This window comes from Caenorhabditis briggsae (assembly GCF_000004555.2).
Source record: "Caenorhabditis briggsae complete genome, chrX, whole genome shotgun sequence".
Classification (NCBI taxonomy): Eukaryota; Metazoa; Nematoda; class Chromadorea; order Rhabditida; family Rhabditidae; genus Caenorhabditis; species Caenorhabditis briggsae.
Window position 1 is genome coordinate 19464486 of NC_013491.2, and position 22418 is coordinate 19486903.

The following is a 22418-nucleotide window of genomic DNA, read 5'->3' on the forward strand; positions in this document are numbered from 1 at the left end:
CTGCCCACTGCAACAATGGCTTTTTAGCCCCTCTGGTTTCTAAAAATTGTATTTCCATTCTTTTTTTAAATGCATTCCCATATTTTTTTGTTTTCCGCTATTTCAGATATGTTTTTCTTCCTTTAAAATCTTAATCTTCTGTTTAAACCTCGATAAAATACAAAAAGCGGATAAGTGGACAGAACCAATGCGACTTTTATGCATCCCTTCCTTTAAAATAATATCCCTATTTTTATTTCCTCTGTTTTTCTGTTTCCATTGATAATTTGGTTTGAGAGATAGAGAGAGAGAACCAATCTTGACAATGGAAAAACAGCAACATGCATAACAAGTGACAGAAACGCCTAAAATATCTCTCCGAGCCGCTCATCCCCGTCTCGGATGCGTCAAAGACACACAGATCGCTGCTCAATGCCATTTCCATTTCCAAATGACATCTACTAGCTACACACTAGAACACACACGATGCAAACATATAACATCATCGGAATAACAGATTCATATATTGAGCAGATTCCGATTATAAACCCCCGGCGATTTCAGGAAAAAAGAAAAATGCATTCTTCTTCCGCTTTCAAGCACACTGAGTTTTTCAAATGTCAAGTTTGTAATCCGGATGTTTCTTGATGGATGCACATTTAGAAAATCTGACATCTTTGTAGGCCACACTTTTTTTGACGAAAAGGAAGTTTCCGGTTGCAAACAATTGAGTGGTCTTACAACTGCACGGCCGAATGCAGTTCCTGGCACCATGGAGAGGAAAGATTAAAAATTCAAACGATTTTGAAATATGTGGAAAAGAGTTTACTATACACATCACTTCCTTCGACCCACGAGAACAAATTCACATCATCGAAAATTCCAACGGTGTCATGCTTGAGCAATTTTGGAAATTTGATCATTTGGAATTTGAAACGTTTATTGCTGATTGGAATTGATGACTGTTGACTTTTTTCAGAAAGTGCAATTTTAAACGAATCACGAGTTTTTCAAGAAAAGCTATTTTAGGTCCAGATAACTTTTTGTGTTTTCTTCGTCCTTTGTGTTCTCAGGTGTAGTGCTGCCACGTGAAATTGTGTTTCGGAAACCGATTAATTTTCTTTTTTTTTCGCTAAAATTTTTTCCAGAATTTTCAGAATCCTGATCAAGTATCATCTCTGTTAAAATGATCAACCAAGTCTGAAAAAAAAATCTCGATACCCCAAAACCTGTAATAGAAGGGCCTCCTAACTTTCAACTTTATGTCGATTTATCTCGGTTCCTGTAAAAGATTTGAAAAAATTGCCAGCTAATAAATTTTTTATTATAATATCACAAATATTTTAACAGGTGAAACATTTTTGATATTTCTTATATGGACCAAGATAATTGAGCTTGAACTTGACAGTGTGGGTGCCCTTCTATTACAGGTTTTACGGTATACCAATAAGATATACTAAAACGTAGTTTTCAGTTGATTTTGACCATTCTCAGAAGTCTGGAGCTCTGTTGTCAAGTGTCCAATTTTTGAAAATTTTAGAGGTTGTAAAACAGACTCAGATTGAAAAATTTGCATTCACAGAATTTTTGTAAATTCTCAGTTTATCAGCTAGATGCCGATTTCCGAAAGACATTTTGTTTGGACCCTGAGAACTTAAAATACAGGTGTTCATTCAGCAATCGGCAAATAGCTAAAAAACTAGAATTTGTCGAACAATTCTGTCATTTCAATCTAGCTCTCTTTCACACCCTACAAAGTTTTCAAAGTGATCCGACACTTGACAGCCGAGCTCCAAACTTTTGAAAATTGTCAAAATTCACTGAAAAACACATCTTGTTGACGAATACTGTAAACAAGCAACACATCACCATCCCATCTGCAAATTACTATTCAATGAACTAGACAACTTTTAATCTTCCCTGCTTGGAAAAAAAATCTTTTTAAGATTAAGGTTTCCGTTTTTTTTCTGTTACATAGGTGTGGATAACAGAAAATAATCCTATTTCTGATGCGAGATTATCGAATAACCAAGAAAAAGTTAATCTTATAATTCACATATACCGTAGTCTTGCTGTTTGATATTAATAATGTTCCAGTAAAGCCCGATTTGTGTGTGATTATCCATTTAGTTTCGAGGATAGACTTTGGTACGGTACATTTGTTACATCAACAGAGTCAGTGATAATTTGGATTGACATTATTAATAGCTGTGAGTCAAGTGAATGTCAGACTGGGTTTTGATTTGGTCATTGGATGATCACATCGTGTAAAAACATGTTTTGCGTTTGTATTGACAACATGCAAGTATTTGGAGCTCATTAGGAGCAAATCTGTACATCACGGTCTCATTAGCTGTTTTTACAGAATAATCGTAATATTTTGTGATGCAAAAAACAATGTTATGTTTTCCATTAATATTCTATACGATTGTTTTCAGAAACAGGCATTATAGTTATATAATACTACTGTAAAATGAGTCATTCGTGTTTTTCAACAAACGAGGCAAGCTTACAAATTGAATGCAACTACAGTATCTGCCAATCGAAAAATGCCAAGATTGAAAGGAAGTTTGTTTTCTATTTCTTATTACGGTAATTGAGTAGCGTTCGTCAGGTTATTTTATTAATGAGATTGATATTAAATACTAAAACACGCTGTAAACAAAATGATCAATTAAGATTTTCTTTTCTGACTTCCTTTTTCTGATTGTTTATGAAAACGCAAATCTATTTGTGTTAGGAAAGATTATTGGTTATTGAGATCTACAAACAATCAAAATCAGTGATTGAAGAATTCTTGCAACGGGCCGGACCAAGCAAAGAACAGAGTGAAGTTCAAAATTTATGGTAGGGGAATTTTTACTGCCCCGGGTTTTTGAGGAAAAATTTTCAAAGAATCAATTTTTGAGAGAAAATTGGATTATTGTGGTATTTTAAGAATATTCCTCTGATTTCAACTTTAAGAAGGAAACTGGGCAGAATTGATCATTTTAACAAAAAAAAACGTGGTGACCCAACCCGCAGGACGGGCCGGTCGGGCGTCTGACAATTTTTCTTCAGACCGTTTTCTCTAAAAACAATTTTAAAAAAATTGAGCAATTTTTAGATTCTGAAGTCACCATTCCGTCTTTTATTTGTGAAATCTTCAAAAAAAATTACAAAGCAATCTATTGTTTATAATTGATATTTTTGAGCAACGTTTTCAGTAAATGAGTACAGGTTCAAAACTAATGAAAACTTTGAAAAATTCGGAATTTATCTTCTATTTTTGTGTTGTTTAGGTCCCAATTATTTATGATGATGAACTAAATCGTAAGCTTCCTTTTTTAACTGTAAATGAATTTTTGAAATGAAATTACTTTTATTTGAAAATCAGTGAAACGTGAGAATTTTTTCCCAATAGGATACCATTTCTGAAGTTTCAAGTTAATCTTCCCTGCTAAGATTCAAAGAAAACATTACCGAGTTTGCAAAGTATCAACGGTGAGTCAAGGCTCCGAAAAACAAACAAACATATTTTTCAGGAACGGACGGAATTGAGATATTATTTGAAAATGATGCATTTCAAATGTCAAAAAGAATTAATAAGACTGAGGATGTCTGGAAAATCCTAATATCTAGTTGTGTCGTTGATTTCCCTGCTATTCGTAGAAATGCTACACAGAAATTCTTCAGACAGACAAAAGTGCAAAAAGATAACTGGATTTTATCTTTCGAAATTCCAGGATGAATTTCATAATATTATGTAACACCTATATAATGAGCTTTTTCGTTTTGAAATAATTCAGTTTCTTTGCCTCAGGTCTTACGGTAGAAGTTATTTTCGAGTGAGATATCTGACTTCAGATTAACTTTTTTTGTATTCTTTTTCAAACTCATTATTACTAATACATTTTTTCTCTTTTTTTCAAATACAATGTACAAAAAGTCTCTGAGATTTTTTTTGTATTTTTCCAAACAACTATACGATATTCAAATAAGAAGTTTTGTATAGTTTTTGAGTCTTCTTGATCACACAGTCTTCTTGATGTGCAAGCTAGCTATTTCGAGTAGTTGGAAAATCAAAATTCTAAATTTTGTAGATTTCCTATTTTCACAGAGTTAGCTACGATGATTTTGAGGAAATGTTTAATAGAAACGTGAAAAAAAGAAATATGAACAATGCTATTTGAATGGAAACATACCAAATTCAAAAAACAGAGTACATTGTGGAACGGACTTATTTGCAAAGTCAACATGTGTATTTTCCGTGAAAGGACATATGCAAAGGGGTGTCTGTCACTTCGCGCGTTGTGGAAGTAGGCAGGAGGAGAGCGTAAATGGGCATTGCCCTCCGCGCAGATACGCGCGTTAAGCCATACCACACATATAACCTCGTTAATAAACAAGATGTGTGGAGTGTTTGTCGAATAGCTAAGAGATTCAGTGAGAAATTCAGTGAGATTCAGTGAGAAATCAGTGAGATTCAGTGAGATTCAGTGAGAGCTTCAGTGAGATTCAGAGAGAGATTCAGTGAGATTCAGTGAGAGCTATTCAGTAAGAAACGGAACATATTGGGAAACATAGAAATTAAAAATTCAATTGTTTCCTTGGACTGGGAAAAGAAGAGTGTTCCTTGCATTAGTTTAATAAGGAACAAGACAAGTGTGAAATTTAAGAATAGTCTTCATTTCATTTGTGTCTTTTCTATATGACTGACACGGGGTCCTGATGGTAATTTTTTTTCTAAAATCTGATATTCCAATTTGAATGTATTTTGAATCGATGGCTTAGAATTTCTAATTAGACTAGACCACCATAATGGTTACCTAACGGAAATCCTGTGGCCAGCTGCGGTTGTTTGTTCCGCTGGTCTTGCATTTGAAAGGACAGCCTCATTGGACCATGGTGGTCCTTATGTGGACAGCTTGGTTTAATGAATGCATGTGTGCATTTACGATCAATAAGATGTGTTTTTAGTTCATTTCTGGCTATTTCAACCATTTTTAGGAGCCTGGAGCTTGGTTTTCAAGTTTCCGATAACTTTGAAAATATTGGAGAGTGTAAAAGAGAACTAGATTAAAAACATTACATTCGCAGAACTTTTCGAGAATTTCTAGTTTTTCAGTCATTTTTCGATTTCTGAAAGACATCCTGTTTGACCAATTTTTCACTAAAAAAACGTAAAAAACAAGGGTCTAAAAGCGTCAGACAAAAGAAAATGGTCAAAATAGCCAAAAAGAAGCTAAAAAAAATACATTTTTGAATATCTTATTAACCGGTACTGTATTTTATAAAAATTCGAAAAAAAAAATTGTTCTTATTTTTTTTATTTATTTTTTTTCTTTAAATTTTTTTTTGACAAATTCTAAAAATGTTCAGGTATTATGTTTTAAAAATGTTCAGGTATTATTCTCCGTTGTTCAATAGATTTTTAGAAGAAACTAAATCATTATCCTTTCGAAGTTATTTTTTCATCAATTTCAAAATTTTCCGAATTTTGATGCGCACCAATTTGGGTTTTACAAAGTTCCGTAGTGAACAATGAATGTGTGTAAACTCATCACTTTTAAGAATAGTTCTGATTAGGAACCCTTTTGATTTGGTAAATATTAGATCCCTACCCAGAACCATTATTTTTTTTCACCTCCAACAGCTCTAAAAAATGTGTGAGCTCTACATCATCGTTAACTCACATAATTCTATTTTTGAGAAACGCATGAAAAAATGTCGTTTCTTTCCCACTGTCTTACGGTAGGTCTCTCATAGTGAGAGACTTAGAAAAAAAAAGAATTCGATGTGTGTGTTAATCTATTTTTACTTGGTGAAAATGTGATTTGCATTCCTGAAAAGGCGTATTTTGCAGAGTTGCGTAGAGCTCAATGATTTCTATCAGCAATGCTCTGATTGGTGGGGCATACGGTAGCTGGATGTTGCGAAACTCTGAAAATAACACATTTCAACAAAATTTGTTGTTTCCGGTGTTTAGATGCTGAAACATGACTTTCGTAAAATTCACCAGAAAAGGTTATCACTTCCTGATAAACAACCATTAAGAATGTTCTGAGGATGCGCATCGTTGATCTTTCTATTAGGAAATGAGAATTAATCTGTTTTCCAATCTTAATCTCTATTGGTAAATGTTTCCGTGGCTGGATTAGGATAGATTAAGACGGATTTCACTAATGTGTACAGTAATCAAAATGGTATTAGAAGTCTGAAATTGTGTATGAGGTAGGAGTAGCTAGCTGAAACTGCAGTACCTGTCAGTAAGATATACAAAACCACTTTTCAGCTATTTTTGATTATTTTCAGAAGTCTGGAGCTCGGCTGTTATGTTTTCTACCCCTTTGAATAATTCGGAGAGTGTAAACAGACCAAAGTTAGGAACTGTGCATTCAAGGAATTTTTTTGAAAACTGCTAGTTTTCCAGATATTTGGGGATATCTAGAAGGCATTTTTTGAACCGTTTTGTACTGATAACGTGGAACAACATGATTTTTTTCGAAAAAAAAATATAGCTAAAGAACTGTGAATGTAAAGTTTCTAATCTAGGTTTGTTCTACATCCTCCGAAATGTTCCACGTGATCGGAAACTTGACAGGCGACCTCCAGTCTCCGGAAAATGATCAAAATCGACTAAGAAATACATTTTTGTATATCTTATTGACCGGTTGTCTATATGATCTGTCTCATTCGTTAGACTACCAATAGACCTACTGATAACGAATGTTACAAATCATCACTCCCTCTTGTTACCAGATTGCAACTTTTTTCTTTCATTTTGTTTTTTGCATTAAATCATACTGCAATGACCGCGTTTTGATGACGTTATTTCAAATTGCCACCCCCACTCAAACAACTATTGAATTAGAAAAAATAGGAAGAGATGGCATGAAAAAAGGATAGATCTACGTTGTTTCTCCGGAAATAATTTAATTATTCTGGAAATGTGAATGAAATTATTTCATTCATTCTAGCTTGGTCTTGGGTGTTGCTTGTATATTTTGTTCATCTGGTCACTTTCCGAGAAACAGAGAGAACACATCAATGTGATCAATCATTTTGAAGATTGCTCAAGAAATGTTTAATCATTGAATATAAGCAAATAATGTCCGGTTATCCGTACAAGTAGTGGACGTCAGGAGATTGGCTGAACACTGCACAATCCTGTAGTTCTGATCAGTTTAGTGGGTGGTCTGCAACGATAAGCTTTCTCAAAAAGCTTAGAAATAGTCAATTGTCCAGATATGAAGCGATTCATGTGATCATTATGTTCTGTTTTGGAGCCTGCAGTGTCATGGAGCTGTGGGTTACTCTAAAGCTAGGCTATACAAATCGCGGACGTGAGAAGGTTGCCACGGACCAAACACTAATTTCTTCTCGCATAAGCCCAGTGACCCAGAAACCACTAGAGAGGCTAGGCCACCGTATCCTACTTATCTCAGAAGTACCCTATTCGAATAGCTGCAGTTGGCCGTACCAAAAGCAAGAGAAGGAATCAGTAAATAGGATTTGGCGGGCATGTAAACAGTTGTGGTCGACTGTCAAGTTTCGGATCGTTTTGAAAACTTTGGAGACTGTTGAACAGACCTAAATTGAAAACTTTGCATTTACAAAATTATTCGAAACTTTTAGTTTTTCAGCTAATTGCCGATTTCTAAGGAAATTTTGTTTTCCTCACGTTTTTCTTACGAAAATGAGTCAAACAACATGCCTTTCAGAAATCGATTAATGACTGAAAAACTAGAAATATTCTAAAAAGTCTGTGAAATCAGAGTTTTCAATCCAAATCTGTTTTAAAGCCTTGAAAATTTTTGAAATGATCGGAAACTTGAAAACCGAGCTCTATGCTCCTACAAATGGTAAAAATAATCAAATAAACTAAAAAATCTGTTTTTGTAAATCTTATCGACTGATATGTATGATAATATTTAAAAGCCACGGTTTTTGCGATCGCAAATTTTAGGTATACAATCATTCACAAGCTTTATGAGGACATGATTTTCGAGCTAAGATAAAATCCATTCTAACATAATGTGTTGGAAGTAGCCCTACCCCCCCCCCCCCTCTCTTATTCATTTCATAAACTTTTCTGCTTTCAAAAGTTCAAAATTTTCATTTTTTTGCATTTTATATCTTTAGTTTTCCAGCCGCAGAACATCCGTTCTCAAATTTCTTGTTTACATTATTTTGAGATCGCGTTTCTCGGATTTTTTTCTATTTTTGGCATGTTTAGAAACGATTTTTCCAACTTTAGTGTACTCACTTTTAAGAATCCGTTTGTTTTTATTTACTGTCAAGCATGCAAGAGCATTCTTTGAACATAGGGGTTACATATGAAGCGGATATAGAAAACAAAGAAAAGGTCCTTTCAGGATTAGATTCGATTTTTGGAAATGCTGATTGAAACCCCATCAATCATAGAATATGATTTCATTAATTATTTTTCAATCTAAGAGTTTGACTTTTTCTGAAAATTCAAATTTGTCATCCCAATTCAGGTTCATTAGATTCAGTTTGCTGAATATAACTCGGTTGCAGAAATTTGCACTTCTATTCACTGTTTTCATTTTAAGTGATTTCAAAGAATCGAAACCACAGTATGAAATCACTGAGTGAATAGTCGGATTAATAGTTTGAATAGAGGATGATAAATCAAAAAAGGACACGTGGCTTAATTTTATGTTTCTCATAAATCCTAATCTGGGCCAGAATCAGTGGTACCAAAAGATGAGAAACTTTGACCACGTGGCCATTACAGAAGATTAATCATGGATTAACAATAATCAAACGGTTTGTGTTGTTTATTGCTACATGCTTTTAATTTTTCGATTTTTTTGAAAAACGACAGATCAGATTGAAAAAGTCAGAAACTTGAACTCCTGGAAAGGTCGGAATCCTTAAAACTTCTATTTGAAAAAAAACATTTTGAAACCTTTTGAAATCAGAACTAGAATTCAAAAAACTATAGAATCCCTACAAAGGATATGTTTCTGTAAGTCAACCTTGGAAAAAGAAAATACAACAAACTAGAGATTTCAAATTCAGAATGACGTTAACAAAAATATTTCTATAGGTATTAGGTTTTGGTTCAGTGGTTTGGGCCCGGGGAAAATAGAAATGTAATTTGTTTGGGAATGGTTTTCTTTGTATGGAGGAAGGAACGTCCCGAAAATAGCAGCGGCGAGTGGTTTTGAAGTTTGGTTATGTTATCGAACTTATAAAAGTCATATGGGACATAATTCAATGAAAGGCGGCTATTCTGAAACAATGCTTGTCATTCACACTAGTTCTTGGTTATTTTGGGTTCAAATTAGATCAGTTTGTTTTTCAAGACAATCTAGAGAGCGTTAAAGTATTGAGTCGGTTGACAAGAACATCGTACGCCCACGACATCATTATTTGAAAACAAAGCGAAAATATTCAAAAATTTGGAAAAATTATTATTGCTACTAGTTGCTAACAAGGTCAGTAGTGGATTTCAAAGGTAACGATGTTTGTGGGGTTTATTCCGTTGGAAGTTGGAGAAAACAAACAACATAAAAACAACAGACGAATATTAAGGAGGAAATATTTCAATGAATACGGTAGAATGATCCCCTTACTTTTCACTTTGAGCCAATTTATCTCACTCTCTGTGAAATATATCAAGAAGTGTTCAACTCAAAAAATGTTGTCGATACTTTAATAAACATTTCGTCAGTTGACCACTTTTTGATATTTTCAACAGAAACCGAGATATATGAGCTCAAAGTTAACGGTTTGAGATGGCATACTATAAGAGTGCTTACGGTTACGCTTATGGTATTTCATCATCGGTTAAAAAACACAACGGACGGAAAAAGTGGAAGAAATATGAGTGATTCAAATCAACAAACATTTTATGGGCTAGCTAGCATTTATCGATTGATGTTCTTAGAAATGAATGTTAATATCGCTCAAGATATGAGAACAATTTTCTAACACAATGGAAAATTAATGGTTATATTATGATAAATGTTGTCAGTCGATCATAAAAACATTGATCAAAATTGAAAGTGTACGGACCCTCATAATACAAATGCTATGGTTTCTGAAAGGCAATCAATTGAACATGAGAAAAGTAACACAATGCGTTATTATGGTTTTTTGACCATTTTTTAAAAAATAATCTGGAAAATTTCTCCTCTCGAATCTGGCAGAAAGAGGTTTAAACTATTCCTTAAAATGAAAGAAATCTAATTTCAAGGTATTTGGCCAAAAAAGAACACTGCAACGAAACATCGGTAGATTTCAAACATTGTTCTCAGAGCAGAAGGTGTATGGCAGTGTAGCACACAACGTCTGGCCAAATTATGTGGACCACCTGCCAGCCCGGGACCCTGCCCAAATGCATATACATTGGCCAAAGATCACGCAGAAATGGATTTCGCTCTTATTTTTAGGATCGCCGTTGAATTCAATTATATCTCATTTTACTTCACGCAGGTTGGTGATTCTTCGAAACTGTGAAAATTATCGTCCAGTTACTGCCATCTAGTCAATGTCCCATGAAACACAATCTATCAAACTCAACAAAGCTATTTTTGTTCCCATGTCGTTCAAGATACATTACGTGCCTGTCACAAGTCGTACAATCTTCCTGATGTTCAAAACTTCAAAAAAAAAATTCAATCTTCGACTCCGCCTTTCTGATTCCTGTGCTCTCACTCCAAATCCTCTTTACTACTCGCTCCATGCTCCACCCCGAAGAGGAGAGTTCCGAGAAGACAAGAAAAAAAGTGGGAGGAGTCAAAAAGAATAATTGAAAGACTACTAGTCATCATCCACTATAAAAACGCCCCTTATCTTCGTTATCAGCAGTTCACAAGCTGAAACTTCATCGGCTTCTTGTCCCCTGTCCCTCCTCGGCGAATTAATTTTTTCTGAATTTCAGAAAAGGAAATGATTCGCTTCCTTGGATCCGTTGTTTTGATGGCCTTTGTCCTGGCGGAAAATGGAAACAACCCAAGCAGCATGTCCAACGAGGAGATCTTCAAAATCGTCAAAGGAAGTTGCGACGATCAATTCTTCTTCTGCCCAAGCGAGAGTTAGTTTAGTACTGTAGTTCATCCTAATCAGAGCCTTTCAGAATACCTGGTGAAAGTCAAGGACCTACGTTTCTTCAACAAAGTCGGAGTCTTGGACTCGGAGCCCGTCAAAACCTACAAGTCAGGAAAAATTGCTGCCAGTGACGTGATCGACTACTTCCGCGTAAGTTTAACTCAATTAGGATTTTTCAGAATCTGTTTATTTCAGAAAGAGTATTGCTGTACCGATGGAGACTGTCTGGCCGAATGCAACGTGTTCCCACTCGCCGAGAAGAGCATCGTTCACAACTTCCCACAGATCTACAAAGAAGTCTTCGCTTTGGGAATGGAGGAGCTCAAGGTTTGTTGAAGACTCATCTTCGGTAGTACATGTTCTGTTTCAGCCATTCGAGAAGATGTACCACCACTACATTAAGCACCACAAGAAGGGATCGCGTCATGTTCCAGCGGAGATCGAGGAGCTTTTCGACATCCTCGACGCTAACGAGGACCTGTACATCGATCTCCTCTCCAAGCAGAGAAAGGAAGCCTAAATGTTTCACCTGTATCCCCTATTCTTGATCTCGTTGACCCACTCATCTCCCAGTTTTGTTAATTTATAACCACCATTTTTTTTGAACCTATTCCAAGTAGATAGAAACCACCTCATCCTCGCTTTTTCTGTGTTCACCACACTTCAACTCAAAAAAAAACATTATTTCAAAACAATACACCGATTCTCCTGTCCCTTGGCACCAATAAATACCTTATTTATTCGTTTTTGCAGTATTTTCAAAAAAAGGGGGCGACGGACGGTCAGGTCAGGTCGAAAAAGTCTATAACAAGTGAAAATTACCAATTCCAAAACAATACGCTTTGAAAAACTTTCGTAGCAGACTTCTAAAGCTGGACTTCAAAAATTTGAACTCCTGACATCTCCAGATGGAGACTGTTTCGAAAACTGTGCTGTTTTCAAATAAATTACCAAAAAACAGAATTCCAACCAATTCCATTCCGTCCAAGACAACGCTTCACATCCACCCAAACTTTGGATACTAATACTTTCAGATATTCACGATCTCTCTGCTCACGTTTCATGACCAAAAATCAACTCACAAACCGAAATCCAAAATTCCTTTCCACGTCTCGAATCTCCGAATGCCATGATCTCATTTTCTTTCCTACCAACAAACAACTCAAAGGTCCCGCCCATTTTAGAGAACGAGATACGAAGAGAAAATAGGCGAAAAAAGGAGGCGTGACTTCTCCTGATGCTAATTGCGTCGAGTTGCTCGTCATAACTAGTATAAAAGGCCCGCTTTCCAATCTTATCACCATATATCAATCAAATATGTCCCTCCTTCTGAAGACTTTGATCTTCGTCGCTGTTGTTCAATACGGTACTGCTCACCGTCCAACCACCTTGACCGATGAACAAGTCCTCAAGCTTGTTCATTTGTCGTGCAACGACGCCAAGTACTTCTGCCCAGCCGAGCGTGAGTCAATTTTAATTAGATCGATCATTTTCATTCTATTTTAGGTTACCTGGTCAAAATTGGACCATACCGTATCTTCAACCGGTTCGCTGTCTTGAAATCCGAGGAAGTCGGTCTCCTCAAGACTTCCGATATCCCGTTGACCGATCTTTTCGGTGTTTTCAGAGTAAGTCTTAAATAGTGATATCGAAACCATTAATAATTTTAGAACACCTTCTGCTGCACCGAAGGATCATGCCTGGCGGAGTGTGGAGTTTACCCGGTCAACGAAAAAAGCATCATCTCTAACTTCCACGACATCTACAAGCAGGTCTTCGCTCTCAACATCGCTGAACTCAATGTACGTTAACCTAAAGGCGAAAAGTGTAAAATTCATTTTTCCAGGGATACGAAGAGGACTACATCGAGTATCTTCGCAACGGCAAACAGCGCGGATTCGTTCCAGCCAGAATCGAGGAGTTGTACGACATCCTCCACGAGAACGAGGACACCATTATCGACATGCTCGCTAAAGTTCCACAATAATTCTTGTCTCACTTTGTTTGTTTTAACACTATTATGATATTAATTACTCCCTCTGACCTCTTGTATCCTCGTCTTTACATTCCAATTTTTATTTCCCTGTTTTTTTTCACAAAAATGATCATTCGACAATTCGGAATCTTTTTTTGATATTCCTAATAAGTATAAAACTGTGAAATGTTAATAATTTCGCTGTGTTTTCGATAAATATTGATAGTTAACAATTTTTTATTCACTTCACGCAAAATCAAGCTTGCAACGGAATGGAATGGACCTTTCTAAACATGTTCAGGCTCAGTAAAATGAAACTAACAACGTTTCTGTAAAATAATGAGCTCGCCAAGAACGGAGTGTTAATAGAAAACAAATTTTTACAATAAAATATTGAAAAGTTTCTGAAATTTCAAAAAGGGCTCTTATTTTTTAGCATAATATGTCCTTAAAAATAAGAAAAGGGTCTATTCATGTTCCAGTGAGCCGGACACCACTGTGTTCATTCTACAAATGCGGTCCTCTTCATTAAGCAACTGGTCTCATTGGATTATTCACTTCTTTATAATATTACAAGTATAACAATCTTGGAACATTTATAGGCTTGTATATTTCGGTTTAAAATTAGCGTATTGAGAAGTAGAGATAGGAAAATAAAGGCTCTGGAACAAATGGATATGATTTACAAAAGCAATTTACAGATTTTCGGATATCCTTTTTTGATAGAACAGCATAAAATTCAAAAATAATATGCTGAATTTTTAACTGTTTTAGCAGAAAATGATTCCGAGAACCCAAAAACTATTATTGTAGTCTGAAACCTATCCATTAGCCTGTATTATCACAATGACAAAATGCCCCAGAGCTAAAAGAAATACTGGGAGAAGGCAGATGAGATTTCGAGATAGCAATAAGTTAAAGAAATTTAATTGCCGATGAAATTAGTTTTCAAGATGAGCTCCACACCATCCTGTCAAATTGCGATTCAGGCAGACTTTGGTGTCATCCTTGTCGGCGTACTTGACCAAGTCATCGAAAAAGTTGAGGATTCCCTAAAATAACGGTTACATATTTTTCACCAATTTCCCCGAAAAACAAACTTTTGGCATCAAGCTATCAACGATAGATTGTGGGATTCCTTGCAAGTACATATCTCCTTGTACGATAGATGTAATTTTCACGCCGTCTCCGCTGTAAAATTTTTAATTTGATAGCCATAATTTTACTTTTGTATTTTTGCTCAAGTTTTATGGCTCCATTTTCACCCATTTACGAGTCCCCTGATTCCACGACCTGACTAATAAGTTAATTTGTCAGTTCCGTGTACCATATCAAGTTCAATTTTAGATAATAACAAAATACGTAGTATTCCCCTATGATGATTTGTTATTATGAAGTTTTACGTAGAATTGCACTTTCACGGTATTAAAGATGTTTTTGTTTCGTGAGTTAGCAGTTCAAAACATACTTGAGCTGTGAGGATCATCAAACAGAGAAATGTTATGTTTAACTTACAGGGGATTGATCATGAGCAGTGTTGGAAACGTTTGAGCTCTGACCACGCCAGCGGTTTTTGGCGATTTCTCGTGTTCGACACTAACCATCACAACCGAGCGACTTCCTGAAATTCATAAGCAACATGTTTTTTTTTCTCCTATCTTCATGTACCATCAACTGGATCGTACGCAAAACGACAGAGATCGAGAGTCTCGCGAGGCGATATCAAACCCATCATCCGACCCTTTGTTTTGTGGAGAATAACGGAAGTGTCCTGAAAAATGCTTCCGTATACGAGGTTGAGAATACAGAAAAAAAACAACTAACATGACTGATCTCCTCAACGATTCGAACTCCAGCAGACTGGGAGTCCCATTTGTTGCGGTGTAGACCTTGAGGATGGATCATGGCGGAGACCTGGAAATAGTTGAGATCTTTGAGTGTTTGAACTTGTAGTTCGACAGATCAGTCATGGAAAATGGTTTTTGGTTTGATTTCTTCAAAGAGGCAGATGTTTTTTGCTGCAGAAATATTATAGATGTGTCAGAAATGTCGCCGTGCTTTTCTATCGTGCACGTTCAATGAAACATCAGAAATCCCGTTGGACTAGATGTGTCTGTTTTCGTTGTTCAGAACACGATAGCCGAGTTCAAATCTCGAAAAGTAACTTTTGGTTTTTTGAACACAACCTCGCAGAACATCAATCAAATGGCTTAAATTTCATATGATTGTTCAGAATGCCTGATATAAAACTACTGTAGAAACATTTTCATTGTGTTCTTCGAAGATGTCCGCAATTCAAATTCTGGTATTCTGTGTAGTTTCCTTTAAATCTTGTATTCCGGGTTCTAAATTTTATTTTTCAAATGGGTAACTTTGAAAATTTCTGATGTTCTTTACAGTAATCTTTTGGAAACTTTTGGGGCAACATGTCCCGGAGCTTCATCATACACCTATTGTTCTGTTCCCCTAAAATAAAAATGTGTATGAATCATTTCCCCAAAAAACTGCTCATCCATGTTGACCCTTACCTCGGCACACGATCTGTTTGGGATGCGTCCTTCGTAGCGGAAAATGTAATTATCCATCACGTTGCATCGCATGCTCCAGATACATCCAGTTTTCTGTAACGTCACAATTTTTCTCATGTAAAACCTTTTTAGGTGACACGACACATGCAACTTGTGGTGGGAATTTTCTGACGTTTCAAGAGCAACTGACCAATCAAAACACCACAATTTTGTTTTCAGATAATCTTTTGCAGATAATTATTGATAATTTTCTAACATTTTTGATAAATGAATGTTAAAACTGTCGGAAAAAATCATACCAAACAAAATTATAGCATGTAAATTCCAGGAAAATCTTAAATCGACCTCAACTACAGTAGCCTGCATGCTACGTCACGGGCCCGGTGGGAATGTGTGACGTTGAAAGACAACTAACCAGAAAAATTTTCTGTTCTCATGAGACTTTAAAAGATTCTGGTAACTTTGATTTGATTTCATCGGTAGATCAGAGGAACAAAGTGAAGCGTCACAGATATGTAATGGCTAGAAATGAGAGAAAGGGACCTATTATCTAAACTACAGTATACCTTCTCGGTATGAAGTTGCCATTCAAGCGAGTGAAGAAGGTGGAAAACACGGTTTTCGGCATTTTGCATAGCTGCATCATAAGAAGCATGATAGTCTGGGGTTTCAGTGGCAGGCATCATTATGGTCCGAAGTGGAAGAAAGGTGATGACCTGGAATAAATACATAGGTAATTATAATTATTCAAAAAAAGGTTAAATCAAAAAAAAGAAAATGATCCGAGTAGAGAATATTGCTCGGGAACCTAGGTAATACACAAATATCGCAACTGTCAATTGGATTCACATCTGCCTAATGTTCTTTTTCTCATTTTCTTTTCTCCTCCGAGCTTACAACCCTCGCCCGAAATTTACTGATACGATCTATCGGCGGCTTTTGACGACAACGTTGAGGAGGAAGCGTGAACAGACCAAAAGCGTGCCTCATTAAGTCATTGGCTTCGAAAAATTTTTCCATTCATCGTTTTCTACGAATCCAATAAATTGCATCGTAGCCTTTTGAAACTGGATATGTTTGGTAAGAAACGCTGGCGGCGAATGGCAGTGTAGATTATTATCTGGAAACGCACTTACTGTGCTTGTCGTTTTTTTTTTGGCCTTGGCCGCATTGGAATGCTGCCAGGATAATGGACAATTACGATTTTTCGTGTAGATTTTGAAAAGAGCGTAGGATGGATGGCACACATTTTTTGTCCTTTTACAGCGACCGGTTTCATTGGAGGTCGAAAGGGAATGCTGGATTTTTTTGAACTGCCTAAGGGTATAATGACTAAAATTGAAAGAATTTGAGTAATTTTGTTTCTCTTCAATTTTTTGATACTTGCAAGGGCCGAACTGTATTCAAAACTTTCTTTAGGCTCGGGATTTTATCAACAATTCAAAAAAATTTAGCTTAGAAAATATATGAAATCACTGTAAAACTATAGTATTCAAAGAACATAATGTCGTTATAATTTTTTTTTTAATTTAAAAATTTCTGAAAAAAAAGTTTTAAACTTAATACCATATTTTCTTTAATAGAAGCTCATCCTATTTGTGAACTTTGAGCTCAATTATCTCAGTTCCTTCAAACGATATCAAAATTTTGTCAACTAAAAAACTACTCACAATATTCTAATAAACAATTAATCATTTGACCACTTTTCGATATGTTTTACAGGAACTGAAGTAAGTTGACTCGAATTATTTTTGGGTCATTCCATTGGAGTGTTTACGGTATGTATCATTTTTGGGACAACAACATCCATTCCAAAACTACTGGAACTTTTTTCTAACTTTTTCATTTACAACGTCACAATTACACTTTGACACTGAAGATCAATCAAAACTAGATTTCCACCAGGTGTTGAAATGTTCAATATGCTTTTATCAAACTATTTAATCTACTTTCCCAATCAATGTGTCTTGTTTAGAGTCAACAACACCCACGGAAAACCACCTACACTAAGTCTCCTGTTTACATTCTTAAATCGAGTTCATCAAATGAATGTTTCAGGACAGAACCAATCACGCTTCTTGGTACCAAGCGTCATAGCTCAGCCTGATTTGAAAAATATCCGATTATGACTTTGTTGTTGTAAAATTCCCAAAGAAACGGTAGTGTACCCCGGAATACGTTTTGAGCTTGTTTGATCTCATGAACCTGCTTGATGTGTGTGGTTTTTCCCACGTAGGGATGTTTTCTGACCACACAAACTTTCGTAGTTTGTAGAGGACAACAAGTAGCCGCAGGGATTTAAAACGAAAAAACCTAGATGTAACAATTATACCTCCGGTACTAGGACGTTCGACTACTACGAGTTGTTGTTTGTCAGGGAGCAAAGAGTTGTATAATTGTTGTAGTGACACACACAAGCACACGTAAACCTCATGTTGTGTGTGTGGGTTAGTGTGTAAATGTGACAACGTAAATAACATTTATTATATCATGGATCATGAGTTGAAACTGGAGATGAAGTCAGCTAAAGGAGTGACCGGGAAACTAGGGACCAGGTCACAAAAACAAGTTGAGCATCAAAAAGTGGTGGGTGAGAGGGATGTTCAGAATAGCCTTTTAGAAAATTTTCGAAATTTCGGAACTACGGAATATTTTGATTTTGAAGGTTCACGAAATTTGGAAATTTAATTTTCATATCGCAAAAGCGCGAAATATTGATGAGAATTTGACAAAAATATTTTTAAACGCATTTTTTCAAGTAATTCCGGTCCAAACCAGCGAGGAAACTTTTTAGGTGCGTTTTGGGTAGGAAGTTTCGGAATTTTTGGTGTTCCGAATCCGATTCCGGACATCCTTGTGAAAAACAAAAAAAAATGATTTTGAAAAATCTGTTTGAAAAATGAAAACATTATTCTTGGCAGAACAACTCTGCTATAAAAATTCTTCAACAATTTATCTCCAGATCTTATCTTGTTGTTTGACCACTGACTGTTGCCATGTTACTGTAAATTTGTCATGTTTTCAATAGTTCCCAAACATTTGATTCGAATTTAACGTATGATCTGAATTGGGACATGTGACTATCTAGTAATCGAAGAAAACATTTGACAAGGGAACCTTAACATCTTTCGTATTCAGATTATGATGAAAATTTCAGCATGTGTTGACAATAACCCATAAATTTCGAAATTTCGATAAACCGTAGTACAAAAAAATTATAATGTTCGAAAGGGAAAATATTCGAAACATGAAATTCCGGCAAATTCTAGAACACATCAATTTTTGGTACTGAAATTAATATAACTCGGCTTGAACTAAGATATGGGGGGGGGGGGGTTTCTAAAAATTTCAGAATTTTCTATAATCTATTCATAACGTATCCACAAATTTTCATCAAAATCTGGTTAAACAAGAAGTTGAATTTTCTTTGTAGGTGCCCTGACTACCAATTAGAATAATCCTCCGACAAACCAATGCCCAAATACAGCGGTTTCAAAGTTCCAAAGACTGACAGCATACACACGCACACGAAAAAAATTGATCGAAATTCATAAACGCGCACACACGCAACAGAATAAATCCGTTTTCGACAAAAATTTTGAGAGTATCGGGGTAAAATCGTCGTGTTCAATCTCAATCGCACCTCATCGGTAATCGGTATGACTGTTCGATGTCGTACCATTTTGTGCATTCTTTTACTATTTATTGTTGGAGCACAAACGCTTGTCGATTATGATTCGGACTCTGGACGGAGAGTAAGATTAACTCTGCAAAAAGAAAAACGTTTCTTATTTGCCGCAAATTGTTACACCGCAAGAGAAAGTGAAGCGTTTTCTTATCTGTTTCCCGTCACAGTGTAACAAATTGCATTATTAGGTTTCAAAGGGAGACAATTTGTCTTCGTACATCAGCCTAGTCAGCTGATATACGAGACAGACTCCTATAACATTTGCCGCCCGGTTAGCTCAGTCGGTAGAGCACCAGACTCTTAATCTGGTTGTCGCGGGTTCGAGCCCCGCATTGGGCTGATGTATTTTTGCTAAAAGGCTAAATTTGGATATAGAACTTTTTTAACGTTACTATACTAGCTTTGTTTTGAACAATGCAAGTTTTTATTTATCCCTATAAAAGGAAAGGTAAACTTCGTCGAAAATTATTATGCCACAGTTTTTTGAAAACGGGGAAACGTTATGTTCGTTAGGCTGATTTCTTACCAAATATTCAATTTTCAGTTCTTGATCTGGGCACTATGTATCGGAGCGACAAATCCTCAGAAGTGTGTTGAAACAGAATTTTATGGGCAACTGATCCTTGCTACGTATGTTAGACTTTAATCAGCTTCCCCTGAATATAAAAATATTTTAGGTTTGAAGCGGATTGTTCAGATTTGGTGTTTGGTGGAACATGTCGAGTTGTGGTATGTCAACGGGACATTCTTTCCTCAAATTTCTCACTTACAGATCGATGTTGATGATGGATACACTTTGCTAGGAATCACATTCAAGGCTGAAAGTAACATTGAGAGCACAACATCCACTCTACTCAATCAACAAACCCTTTTGAATTTCGGAACTTATGGACAAGTGCAAACAGATTTTCTGACGGCATTCGGAAGAATTTGGAACAATGGAATGGGTGCTTATATGAGAAATCTGTGGACCGAGTATTGTGATTTGTATATCTCGGTATGATATATGAGAAAATGATAGCTAACTTTTCGGCTTCAGTTCAGTGGTTACTCAATGGGCGCTTGCTTGGCACAGATGGCTGCAGTTCGGTTTCAAGAGGAGCAGTGGTGGCCAGCGGAACAGATGTTTTATTTTGGATATGGAGCGCCACGATGTGGAAATGAAGTAAGCCGTACCTACAGTACTGGTCAATAAGATACACAAAAACGTATTTTCAGTGGATTTTTGGCCATTTTCACTATTTTCAGAAGTCTGGAGCTCGGCTGTCAAGTTTTCGATAGCTTTGAAAGTTTTGGAGAGTGTAAAACAGACCTAGATTAAAAATTGAACGCTTAAATAATGTTTTGAAAAGTCCTAGTTTTTTCAATTATTTGCCAATTTTTGAAGGACACAGTTTTTGGCTAGTTTTTGTACTGTAAAGTTGTCAAAATAGGTGTCTTTTAGAAATTGGCAAACATCTGGGACACAACGAATTTTCAAAAAATTCTGTGAATACAGTGTGTTCAATTTAAAGCCGTTTAACGCCCCTTAAAATTTTCAAAATGATTCAAAATTTGACAGCCGAGTGGTAGACTTCTGAAAATGGTCAAAATGACCGAAAACCAACGAAAAAATGTGTTTTCGTTTATCTTGTTTTTGGTTTTGTATTTCTGCTAATGATAAGTATTTTTTCCCCAGGATTTTGCCTACTATGTGGACACCAGTTTAGCCGATAAGTTCAACATTGTCTGGTTCAATGATGCGATTCACGATTATCCAACTTCAACGTGCACATTTGGAAATGCAGCTGCAATGGGTCAATGTACCAACAGTTATTTCTCATGTTGTGTAAGCTTTCTAGATTAATTTCAATTCAATTAAGGCTTTCTGAAGACACCTTACGGTTAAGACCTCATAGAAAAATCTGTCGCTTCCAGACAACAATTCATTATACCTCCTGGTCAAGTGTAGCTCTCAACACCTATTCTACCTGCACTTCCAACACATGTCCTGTTGCTAGTAAGAATTATTAAAATATAAAATAAATACAAATACTTTCCAGCCGGTACTGCATCTGATCATTACACCTATTTCGAAACAACAGCTGCCGATGTGAACAGTTTGACATGCACAGACACCAAAAAGTTCCCGTGATTCTTGTTATCGTCGAATGAAGTATTACTTTTGACTGTTTTTGAAATTCTTTCTCTATTTTTTACATGACGACACATTCCTCTGTTTGCCGTACACTTGAGATTTTTATCAGCGCTTGATGGGTTGCGTCGTTTAGCAATAGAGAAGAGAAGTGATGATACATTTGTAAAGAGGTTGTGATAGATAGATGATCGCCGCCCGGTTAGCTCAGTCGGTAGAGCACCAGACTCTTAATCTGGTTGTCGCGGGTTCGAGCCCCGCATTGGGCTGATGTTTTTTTGCTTAATTGTAGACATGTGATTTTTAATTGTTAATATTTTCAACTTAACGAAACAGGAAACTCAAAACATAAAAGTTTTTTCAAAGTTCCTCAAATCAAAACATTGTTTCAATATTTTTTGTTTTTTCCAAATTCAAATCTGTTAAAAGGAAGAATCCTGCACTTAAGTTGTAAATCACATGATAATCATATGACAATCATAGGATAAGTACAATAGAAACCATAAGTCAAAGAACATAGTATATTCATAATATTCCGGTACAAAAGAAAATCAGAGATATAAAAAAAGAAAGGTCGGCGGCAGGGGCTTTACGTCCCACAACAGCGACTACCGTAACCTAAAAGAATTTGATTTTTGATTTTAAGTGGACAAGTTACGGTAGTTTTCGTTAAGAGACCTTCCGCCACAATCCAGTGGAGGACCAGACTATTGTTCTGATTTATTTGAATTTCACATTGGGCTTCTTTTTTTTCTAGAAAATCACTGGTTTTAGTTTTGAATAAAATTGCTCAAAGTTATACACTGCTGGACATAATTATAAAGCCACTAGAAATTTCGAGTTTTTTTTGGAAAGCTGGGAAAATTGACTGAACAACATATGATTGTCATAAATACTATTATGAAATGTCAATTAATGAATACCATTCGATACCGCTATCGCTTCTTGATTTTGGAAATTTAGAAAAAATGACACAAAAAAAGTGGACATAATTATAAAGCCACTTGAAACAATCCAAAATAACTCTAGATCTAGGTATTGAAATTTGAG

The 22418-nt window shown here is 35.9% G+C and overlaps 5 protein-coding genes and 2 non-coding genes across 7 annotated transcripts; 6 read left to right on the forward strand and 1 right to left on the reverse strand.

Annotated features, from left to right (window-relative positions):
• Window positions 1-3533: 3533 nt before the first annotated feature.
• On the forward strand, window positions 3534-3593 carry CBG28087 (the record flags this gene model as incomplete). The annotated part of the gene is made up of 1 exon (XM_045240603.1): window positions 3534-3593. One exon carries the CDS (start codon window positions 3534-3536, stop codon window positions 3591-3593), a length of 60 nt encoding a protein of 19 aa, XP_045098673.1.
• A 7291-nt stretch (window positions 3594-10884) lies between these two features.
• On the forward strand, window positions 10885-11563 carry CBG07386 (the record flags this gene model as incomplete). Its single annotated transcript, XM_002645675.1, has 4 exons — window positions 10885-11029; window positions 11072-11193; window positions 11239-11370; window positions 11414-11563. 4 exons carry the CDS (start codon window positions 10885-10887, stop codon window positions 11561-11563), a joined length of 549 nt encoding a protein of 182 aa, XP_002645721.1.
• A 797-nt stretch (window positions 11564-12360) lies between these two features.
• CBG07385 lies at window positions 12361-13030 on the forward strand (the record flags this gene model as incomplete). Its single annotated transcript, XM_002645674.1, has 4 exons — window positions 12361-12505; window positions 12550-12671; window positions 12714-12845; window positions 12890-13030. 4 exons carry the CDS (start codon window positions 12361-12363, stop codon window positions 13028-13030), a joined length of 540 nt encoding a protein of 179 aa, XP_002645720.1.
• A 929-nt stretch (window positions 13031-13959) lies between these two features.
• CBG07384 lies at window positions 13960-16229 on the reverse strand (the record flags this gene model as incomplete). Its single annotated transcript, XM_002645673.2, has 7 exons — window positions 13960-14070; window positions 14119-14209; window positions 14534-14639; window positions 14687-14789; window positions 14843-14932; window positions 15547-15639; window positions 16113-16229. 7 exons carry the CDS (start codon window positions 16227-16229, stop codon window positions 13960-13962), a joined length of 711 nt encoding a protein of 236 aa, XP_002645719.2.
• A 2976-nt stretch (window positions 16230-19205) lies between these two features.
• Window positions 19206-21368, forward strand: CBG07383 (the record flags this gene model as incomplete). The annotated part of the gene is made up of 8 exons (XM_002645672.1): window positions 19206-19301; window positions 19779-19864; window positions 19912-19963; window positions 20007-20231; window positions 20274-20399; window positions 20913-21062; window positions 21152-21233; window positions 21277-21368. 8 exons carry the CDS (start codon window positions 19206-19208, stop codon window positions 21366-21368), a joined length of 909 nt encoding a protein of 302 aa, XP_002645718.1.
• CBG28595 lies at window positions 19501-19573 on the forward strand. The gene has a single exon. It is a non-coding gene (tRNA).
• A 196-nt stretch (window positions 21369-21564) lies between the features above and the next one.
• On the forward strand, window positions 21565-21637 carry CBG28559. Its single transcript has one exon. It is a non-coding gene (tRNA).
• The last annotated feature ends 781 nt before the right edge of the window (window positions 21638-22418 follow it).